The sequence below is a fragment of the Myiozetetes cayanensis genome, unplaced genomic scaffold (assembly GCF_022539395.1).
Source record: "Myiozetetes cayanensis isolate MyiCay16 unplaced genomic scaffold, myiCay2020 scf6-25, whole genome shotgun sequence".
NCBI classification, from domain to species: domain Eukaryota; kingdom Metazoa; phylum Chordata; class Aves; order Passeriformes; family Tyrannidae; genus Myiozetetes; species Myiozetetes cayanensis.
The window spans coordinates 50,215,580-50,228,444 of NW_026087853.1; the positions used below are offsets into that span (position 1 = coordinate 50,215,580).

The 12,865-nt window shown below is 36.5% G+C and overlaps 1 protein-coding gene across 2 annotated transcripts in view; it reads right to left on the bottom strand.

Moving 5' to 3' along the window:
• PDE3B (phosphodiesterase 3B) overlaps positions 1–12,865 on the bottom strand; it is an 87,001-nt gene that overhangs the window by 11,257 nt on the left and 62,879 nt on the right. The window contains exons 2-9 of one of the 2 annotated variants that reach the window (XM_050335386.1): positions 10,128–10,178; positions 9,730–9,993; positions 6,048–6,190; positions 3,625–3,731; positions 3,213–3,423; positions 2,597–2,670; positions 1,975–2,078; positions 1,085–1,219 (exon numbers count right to left, since the gene is read on the bottom strand). In XM_050335386.1, the coding sequence (XP_050191343.1) occupies positions 1,085–1,219; positions 1,975–2,078; positions 2,597–2,670; positions 3,213–3,423; positions 3,625–3,731; positions 6,048–6,190; positions 9,730–9,993; positions 10,128–10,178 (1,089 nt within the window). The remainder of the gene's footprint in view (positions 1–1,084; positions 1,220–1,974; positions 2,079–2,596; positions 2,671–3,212; positions 3,424–3,624; positions 3,732–6,047; positions 6,191–9,729; positions 9,994–10,127; positions 10,179–12,865) is intronic. The other variant, XM_050335387.1, reaches the window with a different exon arrangement.

Here is a 12,865-nt window from a genome sequence, read left to right on the forward strand (position 1 = left end):
TGGAATGCAAGCCAATGTGGATCACAGAGCACTAGTATCCTGCAGTGAAAACACCACTCAGAAGTGGATTGTGCCATTCTAGGTCTGCACCTTAACTCTTGCCACTTACTCAGGTGACAAAAGACCTGAAAATATTTGATCAAACGAGACTAATTGAAGATTTAAATCAGTACCCAGAATATTGTGTGTTATGAAAGAAAATATGGTGTCTAATTAAAAAAATGGAATTATCCCCATTGATTTTCCCTGACTTCAGTACAGGTGCAGGCCTGTGGTTCCAACTGCATCAAAGTGCCTCTAACTTTTTTCCTTCCAGCTGCTTGTTCCTAACACTGATCTTGAACAAAAGTAACATGCATTCTACTCCAGGCTGGAAAACTAAGATACTGGCAACAGAAATATTTTGTGGGCAGATCAGAAGCAAATCCAGCTGTACTATAGCTCCGTGGTTGCTAAATCAACTATAAAGAAAGAGAGAAAAGCTTCCAGATGACACTGATAAATGGGAGAAGCTGGGAAAGAGCAAACAGGATCATACTTTTGCACCTGCCAGTAGATTGGCTTCAGCACAACATGAAACTGCACAGGGGAGCTTAGCAGTAGGTCAGAAAGAGATAAAAGGGATACTACATGCAGAAAGCAGCATGGAAAAATAAATCCCATTGTTTGTAGGATCAAGAGGCAAAAGACTGCCTAAAAGACCACTTCTCTTCCCCCATAGGTGTAGCGCTGGCAGAAATATTTTACTGAAATAAAGAAAAAAGAAATGGTTGACAAACAAGGTAGTAATTCTGAAAGCAGGAGACAACTTTTCACAGGAAATGGCATATTAAGACAAAAGCTAGTCCGTGTGAGTCTAACCTATTTTTACATTGAGAATAAAATTCAGAAAATTTGGAAAAAGTTGTCTATAGACAAATCACATTTTATGGTTTACGAGATGGTGCACCCTAGAAATCACATTTCTACTTGTCAAGACAGCATTCATATATGTGTTGGCTGCAAAACATCTTCATGGTTTAAATAAAATGCATAAACACAACAGCTTTACATACCCTCCCTCATATAATAAAAGACAACAAACCTGGCTGAGGATCCTTCCAGACTGATCTCCCATTTCTTTTACGAGGTCAAAAATTTGGAAATTCCAATTGTTCATCTTCTCCATTAGTGAATCGTGGTCTAGTAACATTGTTTCTAATGTATAACTCTGCTCCACCTGTATGAGATTAAGGTATTTTATCATCCCTAAAATAACAATGAAAGCTAATTTATCAGTTGAGCTGGCAAAAAAGCCAGAAAAATGATAAAACACTAGTGAACTTATTGAATGGCACTGCAACTACAGCTGTGATAAAATCATAAATCAATAGTGCAAGTAGTACAGTTAAGGGCTTGACTTTTCCTATATTGGGGCAGCAGATCCCAGGGTCTTCTGAGACCGTGCTAAATTTTCCTTCTTACTTCTTTTTAAACAAGATGAGTTAATAAAACAAAGCAAAAATATGCATAGGCCAATCAGATATTTACTGAGCTTTAGTAGTTCATTATTTGAACAAGTTTTAAGAAACCTGATGTATAAATCCAAAATGTTACTAAGGATTAAACCATTTGTCTCCCTCTACTTCCAATCAACTGCATTCTATCAACAGTCATTTGCAAGTCTTGCTGGAACTTCCGGGAGAAAATACTGGTTGATCAGTGTTTGAGCATACTCTCAACATTACATCTACACAAATCAATTTTGATCAATAAAAAATTCATACAATGACCAGCTCTCCTGTCATTTGCTAGTAAAATTTATGCAAGCTAGAAATAAACAATTGTTAAATAAAAATTTGAATTCCAGCAATGCATCCTTTCCCTCTAGAAATTTTAGCAATGCAAAGACCTCTTCACAACAAGTTAAAAATTATGAAGAAATACTGTATTGATAAAAGTTATTGCAAGCTTTTTTTGCAATTACATGCTTACAAGCAGATTATTTTGTGTTTGATCGATCATTTCCGTCCTTTCATCTTTTTTCTTCTCTATATAGTGGAAAGATTCTTTTGAAACATTAGCACTTCCAATTTCACCTGAAAGAAAACACATAAATCCTATATCAATAATTTATTTGTGAATTGCTGTTTAATAATTTTTGAACTCATCATACAGATTATTCACAGAAATTTAAGTCGTAGCTTGTTTCTAAGCCATTTTATTTAAGAATTATACAACAAAGAAGTTGTAACAGACAAAACTGATTAGACAAAACTTATCTGAAGATCTGAAGAAAAGCTAAAACTCTAACTTTTTGTTTGCAAAAATTGGTTCAGTGATTAGTTTAGCTGAGTTGGCAGAGAACTTGTTTGATATAGGGAGTACAGAAGTATAAAGGTATGAGTGGAAGGCTGTTTTAAAATCCTTACTATGAAGCAGGCAATTTTTTATGTTACCTTGATTATTCTAAATCACAAAATAAAGAAAATTTATGCAAATGAGTTAAAGTATAGGAAAAAATTTAAGTAGAAATATAAAAATTTTAAGTTGACTGGACTAGGAAAAAAAAAAGCAGCAAGTTGATACCAAATATTTGTCTATTTTGAAATCCCACCTGATTTTCTGTCTCTATATTCTGCAAATTCTGGTTCTGGTGTTGGAACAGGCTTGAGTATCTGACGTCCACAGCTTACAGAATACATGAAAAATATTTACAACATTCAGTAATTGTCTTCTTTTGCTACTGATGTCTTCTACTGAAAAATATCTGCAGATTACTTTTTTTAAACAGGCTTTTGAAGGTTCCTCCAACAAGTAACCTTAACATTTTCTCCTACATTTGGCATACAAAGATTTAGTCTGGACTAAGTAATCAACCATCACCTCCCCCAGACTCACCTCCATGCATTAATAAAGTAGGGCTCATTACTTAAAATGTATTCAGAAATACAGAATTCAATTCCCAAGTAAGAAATCCTTCTTTTCTAAAAATCCATAGAACATTGTTACTCTAAAATAACAGCTGCTGTGAGGGATGGGCCATTTAAAACCAATGACATACACAGAGCATTCTTTAGTCTCCCCTGGATAATACAATCTTAGATTATTATGAGGTCATATGCCCTTTTTTCAATCCTAGCAGATGCATAGATGTTGCTATATTTTTCACTGCAACTGTATTCTTTTCAACACACGTGAATTTACCAGATACGTAACAGAGTTTACAGTACCTGCTACACACATAACCTACAGGTGTTTTAACTTGCTGCTGAAAATCTGGAGAGCTAGGTGTGTACGCTGGAGGCTTATGTATATTAATGCTTGGTTTTGTAAGGAAATCAGCAGTATCAGGAAATTCTACAGGTGACCAGTTGCTGAAAACCCCGCTGGAGACAGATCCATGACTGGGCGAACCCACAGGACTCAGGCCAGGAGAAGAACCTTCCAAAACAAACATTACGTGGGGTTCAGGTCACAGTAAAAACATGGCTGTTTACAAAGACTGGATTTAAACAACAAGAACATGCTGGTGTTATTTTAGTACTATCTTTACATGACAAAACCCCCACCAACCGTAATACATGATGTACTAACTACCATCTTGAGCCATGTCACTAAGCTGCATAAACTGCACGATCTTACCTGCTCGTCTGGGACCTGTATAATGAGTCAACGTCATAGAAGATGATCTTTGCTTTGGTATTGTCAGCAAGTTTGCAGCAAAAGACCCATTTGAATGAGATCCTTGGCTGAAGAGAAAACAGTAAGAATTACTTTTTTTTCTTTCCTAGTTTTTCTTCCATTTTTATTAAATAAAATGCTTTAAAAATAGCTACACTGCCCTCTGACAGATACACTACCATTCAAGAAAGACAGAGTATTAGAAAGATCAGCTAGACAATCTGTGTCAATTATATGAAATAAAAACTACTGGGTACTGGGTGAAAGCATCAGACAATTTTATACAGCCCTAAAATTACACAATAAATATACTCAGACCAAGTGCAATAGGGGATACTTCTAACATGCTACTTTTCTCAAACACTTGAACAAATCAGGTTATTTTCTAACAGATCTGAGAACACTTAGAGGATTGATTACTTTGGAAATACCATGAAAACCTTACACAGCTACAGTGATTTTCAAATAAATCTGAGTATTTAATTATTCTATTTATTACAAACTTAAAACTAGAGCTGTTTTTAACATCAAGTCAGGTTGTGCTTCAGTAGCCAAATCGTTCAACTCAATTGTTGAATCCTGCCATCTGCTGTTCTAGGCACGAAATTTCACCCCCAAATTCAAATTTATGCCTTTAGCCAAAAAAAAAAAAAAAAAGTAATATGCAATTAAAAATAACTGTGTATGTGTACTCAAAGTGAAAACATTTAATGTAAAACTAACTCACTTCAGTGGGGGAAAACAGTGTTTACTGGAGCAGATTTAATCTTGCTTAATCAGATTGCAAACAGAAGTCAAATGCAGAAAAAATACTTAATCTGCCATCGTTTGCTTAAATATATGAATATAAAAAATGAGTTAAAGAATAAGCACAGATTCATTTCTGTGTATATCCAACTACTGGAGAGAGTCCAGCAGAGGGCCACAAGGAAGTCAAATCAAGAATCTTCCATACAAATAAAACAGTAGGTCTCAAGATTTGCTTTTAAGTACTGTCTGGATAGGTAGAAAAAAATTGTGAAACATTAAATAAAATTTTGCAGCAATATTAATTTATTGTACCGCTATGTAATATCTTTTTCAATTCAGCAAGAATTAGTTCAAAGCAGTCAGCTGTTATTTTTCTGACAACTTAAGCGTCTGAGTCAATGGCACAAAGTGCTCCAGGAGCACAGGAATGGCAGGAGTGCCTCTTGGCAGCAGGAAGAGCTACGCCAGTGCAGCTATTTCATCTGACCTTATCTGTAAGGTAAGCACCCGTGGGGGTTTCGAGATAATTATGTGTTAGAAGTTAAAGGGAACCTGATAAGAACAGTTGTCGGAAGGTGCAAAGAGACAGGGACAGAGCAAGTGTTGGCAAGAACTCTGGAGGGCAGGACACCAACCACAAAACACCTTACACACCTTCTAGGTGAGGGTGTTTTTTATATTGCTACTTTTAATCAGGTGGTTTTAAGCATATTTTATTCAAGAGGAAAAAGCCATTGCAAAGGCCGAATTATTTAAATGGTTCACTTTAAAATGAAATATAATACTGCTAAATAAATTCTTGGATTTGTGTATATAAACTTTCATCCACCAATAATAATTATCAGTTATCAGCATAACTAATATTTTCTTTTTTAAAAATTCATTTATTATACTTTCCTTATTACCTATGTAGAACCATTAGAAACAACAAATAAAAACCCCCAACAAACTAAAAAACAACCAAACAAAAAAAGCAAACCACACACATTTTTACAGATTTCAGGAGCAAAAGGAACACCCATTTACACATTTAAATAAAACTAAATGTGTGAATTTCCACTCATATACAATATCAAACAAAAAGAAAAAAAATTTAATCTTAATTCAAAATGTTATATTAATTCTAAAAATTAAACTTTATTTGCACTGTATTGACTAACAGGCAGATGACTACCTTAATTTACTTTTCCACTTGCTTGATGGCTGTAGGAATAATAAACATAGTAATGCACACAACAGTGACTACGAAACACAAGAAAGTTGTATCACCTTAATTACGCATGGTTATATGGAAGTTGGCAAGTGACGCATATTTTAAATTAAAAGAAGGAGGAAGTCAGTAGAGGTTTAGAGACTAAACCAGTTTGTTTTGCAATTGTGTATGTTTGGCTTTTTCTTTTTGTTTCCTACTTAAACTGATATGCAGGCCTACTTATAATGATAGAGCACACCATTTAACCTCAGAACGACCTGATTGCTACTCAGGATCAGAGTTACAAAGCATAGTATATAATTAACTTTTCCAGTTTATACTGGCAGAATTTGGAGCCTTAATTCACAACATTTTACATCAAATACTTCTGCTGCCAAGTTCCAGCATTATTATTGCCCTTAAAATGTTGTTCAGTGCCTACCTTGATGTGCTGTACTCCTGATGAGATCTCTTGCTGTTACTCCGTTCCCATCTCGAAGATGTTGATTCTATAGGTGACATGCCAGAAACTCCTGAAGTTCGTCTCAGCTGTGGGGTTGGCAGACTATTCCTGCTATTTAATCCCTGTTGAGTAATTTAATCATGGTTAAAATCTGTGTAATTAAAAACAGATGTTAAAATTTTATTTATGGTTTGTAAGGGCTACTTATTGTTACTTTTTACAGTGAAACAGTAAGTATGGTATCTTACATTCACTCTTACTGCTTAAGAAAATAGAAAAGATGCCATCTAATTATTTTGTTTACTAAGAATAATTACTCTTTGTATCTCTTTTTTCTTTCCCCAAATTAATATTTGGGGAAATAATAGTAATATAGGTAGTGAGAGTAATTTGCTGTAGGATTATGGATTCTTTTTCTACAACCACAGAGCTCTCCAGCTCTCAGGGTGGTCTGAGATTTTGATAACTCAGATGCTGAATATTGAACAGTGCAAGTACTGTGGAACTTGTGGAAAGGGTGATGCAGAATCCACAGGGTCAGTTCTGATCCATCAGGGATCCCTCTCTGCTTCCATACCAGCCTCACAGCACTCGGGAAGCTTGCAAGGCACCTCACCACTCCCAGTCTGGAAGCTGTGTTAGTTTAGGCACTCTGCACCCCAAACGTTGGGCATCACCACTGTACTTGAACACAACGTCCTCTGCAAAGTGGGGCACTCAAACAGTCCTGTGTGGAAATAACTCAGGACTTAATAGCTCTGGCTTACTGAAACACCCCTGAAAAGTATATCTGTGTTTAAATAGCAACCAGTAGAACCTAACTAATAGAAAGGATAGGATCTGTGAACTGAAATTGGAAATGCAGAATGGCATGTCTGCATCCATTGCACAGATAGCCTATACACTGTATGCTAAAAAAAAAAAATATATATATATATATATATATATCTAACTGCATTAAGTCTACAATTCAGTTGATAACTCATGCCTAGATCTGACCATTAAGCAGAGGGAGGGAAAGATGGGCAGGGGAGAGAAGGATGGGCAGGGGAGAGATTCTTCTCCATCATAATGATGTGTGTAATCAGATCCAGCAGAGTAAAATGGATGTCAGGAAAAAGTTGTTTGAAACAAAAATCCAAGGCAATATTTGCAGTGTTGAGTACAGTCAGCAGGTTTGTGTAAGGACAGGTGAACCTTGCATACTAACACTTCAAAGTCTGTCAGAAACTATGACTTTGCAATTTTAACCTTCAACAGTAGATCATATGTAACTCACAAAGTAATTGCATATTTAAATTAAAAAAAAAGTGAAAATGTGATAAAACAAAGCAGTACAGTTTCTTACCCTGAAAAATCAGACTGCTCTGAGTCCCTGATACAGGATATGCCTTGACTCTGCTTTGCTGTAAAAGTGCAGTCAGAGACAGAAAGGTGGAACTGCACAGGCAGAATAGGACCACCACATCACCCACAGGAACTGCAGCAGTGCTTAACCAGCCCCACCAGAAGGGGAACTAGAGGAGCGGGCCATCACACAGGGAAGTGCTCTCAGGCTGGAATGGATCTCTCTGCCAGTGGACCACAATCCACTCTGTGTGCTCTATGCTATTTGGAGAGCACAGATGAAAATCCCCAACACTGAAGGAGAAAAGTCCACTCTCAAGTGCATGTTAGCACAATATGGAAAGAAGGTCAGAGCACCTGCACTTACTTTTTCCTCTTCCTGGCTACTCTGAGAATGAGGGAACACTGGGGATATGGCATATCTCCAGAACTTCCCCTACTAGATACAGAAGCAGAGATAAACAAAGCACATGTAGCAAAGGACTAAGGAATTCCAGATCCTCTATGCTAGGAAAGTCACTGGTAATCACTATACAAAAGGGAAAAGGTGCTCTGGACATAAAACTTACACCATGTCAGAAATCAAAGTTATTATGAAAGGACTTTTGGTTACCAGCAACAAGAAGAACCATACAATCATAGGAAGACTTTGGTTAGAAAGGGACCTTAAAGATCATTTAGTTACAATCCCCATGCCATGGGCAGAGACACCTTTCACTAGATCAGATTGCTCAGAGCCCCATCCAGCCTGGCTTTGAACACTCCCAAGGATGGGGCATCCGTAACTTCTCTGGGTTGTTATTATAACTGAATGCACTTTGGAAGCCAATCAGGGAAGAGAAATACATAATGCCCAACAAAAAACCAACTCATTTGAAATCTGGAAGAGACCTTCTATATTCCAAATCAGGGAATGAGAGAATGGGAACCTCTCAACCTAGTCTGAAAGGTACCATTTTGAAGAAATACTCTCTCATTATTTTCTTTGGTGGGTCATAATCTGGAGTTTGTGCTCACTTACTTGGCTTTTGAAAGAAAAAGAAATCTTGTTCTTACAGTAAAATCCATAAGGGGAGATCTTTTGGCTTACCCTTAAGTCAAACAATCATTGAATGGCAGTGGTAAGCACTGCTTTTTCCACCATGTAAATTTTCACACAGAAAACCCCCAAAACTTAAAGAAGAAGCTACTTTTAGGAAGGAGAAAAAGAGGGTAGCTGTTAAAAACCATAGTCTTTCAATCTCACTCTTTATAATCACTCTTCAGCAAGGAATAGTTTTCATTTCAAACAAGTCTAACTAGCTGCATAGAAATTTTAAAAATTAAAAGGTATACCAACCCTTAGTAGTTTCTAAAGAAATCCACAAGGAAAAACATGAGTGACTTTGATCCCTACCCAACTGATTTCTGCAGACACCCATGTGACATTCCGATGAATTTCTTACTGCAATGGTTCTTCCAAAGAATAACCTGTAGACATTCAGTTTTTCCAAAAAAAAATATATGGTTCCCAATAGACATTTCACAGGCTGAATCTGGCTCCAAAGTACTAAACCAATAAGTTGATCAATTTGGGCCGAGCTGCCCACTTCCTGAAAATGTAAACAACTACAGGGCAAAGGATGTCCCAGAGCAGCCTCTATAATAAACAGCCTCAAGATGCCAATACTGGGCTACCCTAGAATTATTAGCTCTGGTGCCATGCAGCTGAGTTTCTATATTTTAATGTTTCTCCACCACATTCTTTATAGTAACTCCACCACATCGTATAGTAACTACATTCTTGCTTTCACTCCTAGATAATGGAGAAGTGACAGCAGATTTACACACTGGTCTCATAATGTGATTTGCTGCACAGAAAGAAGCAATATTTTTCCTTTTACATGGCTGATTTGCTTCTTTCTAATGGCTGGTTTGCTGTTCACAAGAGTAAATTTCTTGAGGGAAAAAGGTCAACGAAAAAGCCACACTGACAGTAATTGTTAGATAAAGAATGTGGGAGAATCAACAATAGCCCTGTTTGTTCTATATCATGAGAATATAACATCTTCATTTGTTTTGAAGTGTTCAGAGTGCAGACTAGTGTTTTTTTATCTGTCGATCCATCAACCACTTGAATTTGCATTTTGTTACCTATCACATTACATTCAATGTGTTTTCACAGCTGCTCTCTTTTGACCTTAAGGTACCACAGGTACTCAGTAAGAAGCTACTATGCACACAGGAGCATTCTTTCCAGATGAATTTTCACTTTTTTTTTTTTTTTTTTTTTTAATTGCAACACACACATGAACGAAAATTGAAATCATTTGACCTTGAGCAGCTTTCGATCTTTTTCGGCAGGATCCTCTATTTCAGGACAGGGGAAGAAGCCAGGAAATGGTGTGAATGGACTAGCCTTTGGCCTGCATGTGCCTGAGAAAGCACCAATCAGACTATTAATGCTTCGAAGGGAAGAAATCACGTGTGGTGGAAGGGATGGATCAGCCAGGAGGTCAGTCAGCATGTTCCGAGCCTCATTTAGCACTGAAAGATCAACTCCATTTCCACTGCCAGCATTCTGGAACAGAGGGAAATGCTGCAGATTATTAGCATGTCGAAACTTTTGATGGTATTCTCTGTTTTAAATAAATATCTTATCCATTGCAAATTTGGAAAATAAATTGAAAAAAATCAATGCAATATTATTAATTAAATTTATAATATACTGACCTGGTAATAGGGCTTGTACCATTGCTTCAAATCCCAATCCCAAAGTATCATCTGAAAAGATAAAATAAAAGAATTAAAAAAAAGAGTAATAGGTGATATGCTAATATTGAAAAACAGCAATGACATAACTCTTGATTACGTGTTATAATGAAAAATGTTTCTCCCTTCATGTTTTTATACGTAACTTGGGCCATTTTCTTAGCTAATGTTACCCAGCAAAAGCCCTACAGAAGAGTCTGAAGAAACTGCTTGCAACAGAGATATCTTGATGACAGAATAATTACATGTCCTTATTTTAATATTTCTGTATTGTATATAAATCTTTCAACATGTACACTAAATTAGGTGGTGACAGTACTTTCCTGCATCTATTCACCTCAACCTACAAAATCAAATCTAGCCTAAAACCTCAAATATTTTTTTTCCTTCCAGAACCATTCAAACAGTAGCAATTTTTGCAAATACTGTGCAGAAAACATTACATCAAATCATTCACTTTTAAAAAAAGGCAAAAAGCTCCCCGATACCTCAGGTTAAAAACTGGTAATTTCAAAAGCATTTTCTTGCAGGAGGTTTTGTTAGGCTTTGCTTGAACGTGGTTACAAAGCTCCGTGTTCTGAATAACCTCACAAAACCCACCAAACCCGCAAAAGAACGTCAGCAACACAATCTGAAGATACTATCAGCTTCAAGTACGTCAACAGCACTCACTTAATTTGTCTTCTATACTGACAAAAAATGAAAACAACATACAAGAAATGAAAGTCAGATGTCTGTTTTGTTTCAAAATGTTTCAGTCTTAATCACTTCTTGACAGGTTCTAATTATTCTCTGATGAATTAACCTGTTTGCACAACACGCATTCACAAATTAAACAAAGATAACCCTTTTTGTCCTCTTTTTATACCCACAGAGCACAAATAAAATACCACTTGGTAGTTCATATTCTGCAGTCCTGGACACTTTTCTGCCTTCTTTTTTATAGGTGAGAGCTATGTATGTTTTTGTTCCTCTGAGACTAACAGCTCTTTCATGGAGAAAACACAATGTTCCTGTCTGGCACTTGCCCAGCAGAAGGTGCAGAAAGTGTCAATTGAAAAAACACAGGTGGACGTGTCAGCATTGCCCAGGCAAGGGTGGCACTTAAAGGCCCTTTCTTTTTCAGTTATCTTCATTGAGATACCACCAAGCCATGTTTAAAGTCAATAGTTATGACATCTACTTGCTACGAAAACTGAAGAGATCTATCTTTAAGCATGTGCTTGAGCTGGGACTAAGTTATGCTCTAGTAGAAAGTCATGCTGGTTAAAGCAAGCAGATCAAAATAAGAATTAAGAGTTTAAGTATTTGAATATTTTAAGTGATTAATCTAGCTACCATGTCTCCCTCCTTTTTATTTTTTATGAGATGACTGTTAGTCTGTCACTGACAAACATTAAGGTAATAACCAACATTATCTGGCAATACCCATTTTGCCATAACATATTTGGTTTTAGCAACATCTTCATTCTGAGGTTTCTCTTTCTAGATTGACATTTATTTACTGTATTGGACATCAGTAAATCTTTTGCTTTCATTCTGCTCTCCTAAGCTCACGCACAGAGACTGCATTAATCCACTTCATTAACTTTTGACTCAATCAGCAACAAAGATCAGCTGTCCACATGAGTTTTGTTAGTTATATTAGTAACCTTTGATACTAATGGTCCACAAAGTTGCGTCAGCTCGCTCGCAATCTTGCGGCTTCATTAGGGGACAGAAGAGAGGTTTCCCTCTTCTAATATTTTATTTTGCTTTTAAATGTATGGTATGTTAGCTAATTTTATTCATTTATTGTAGATAAGCTCTTAATTTAAAAAGCCCCTCTTGCTCCAGGACATTTCCGTACCAAAACTCTAGTTGCAACTACTTTTACTCCTTTATTCACCCTTTAAGCCACTGAGAGGTATCATGTACAGGTATGTGTACACACACACACATGCTCACATAAGCTATAATTGTGGGGGTCAATCTTTTTGACTAAAAACATTCAAGACCTTCCTTTTGACTTTAGACGTGCTATAGTAAAGAAATAGGCTTCAAGTTACAGAAGCAGAACATACTCAGTGGAAAGCATCACTGCTCTACCTTGTGTCCCATGCTCACCCAGCATACACAAAGCAGAATAATCTTTCAGTCTGCTTCCAACGCAAGAAATGGTTTGATATTTTAGATGGTAGGGCACCATTTAATACACAATTCTATTTAAACAAAAAATTTCACAGCTTGGATTCATTACCAAAAATTTTTTATTCTTAACTAAACCGGAAGATTTAAGCTTTGCCAGTGATACCAATTTTATAGCAAAGGAAGTAAAACAATTTTGAAGCAAACTGAAGTCTACCTGTACTTTGCTAACAATTTTTTCTTTAATTTATATACACCACCATTAACTAGAATTCATATCTTCTGAGAGAAAACAGGTGTAGCATATTAACACAGCTAGCAGGCTGCCCATTCCATGTGCCACACATCAAAGTAATTAAAATGAGCTGATGAAAATTTGAGGCACAAAGTAGCAATCTCTTCTGTTAAGCACAGAGGGTTAAAAAAACGCAGATCGCTAAACAAGGAATCTTTTTCCATGGTAATTGTAACTTGGTACATCCCTACACCAAGTAAATCCTTACAGGTTACCAGTGAAAGGAGGGTTACGTTTCCTTAGGTGCTCACAACGCACCACAAGATGGCACTCAAAT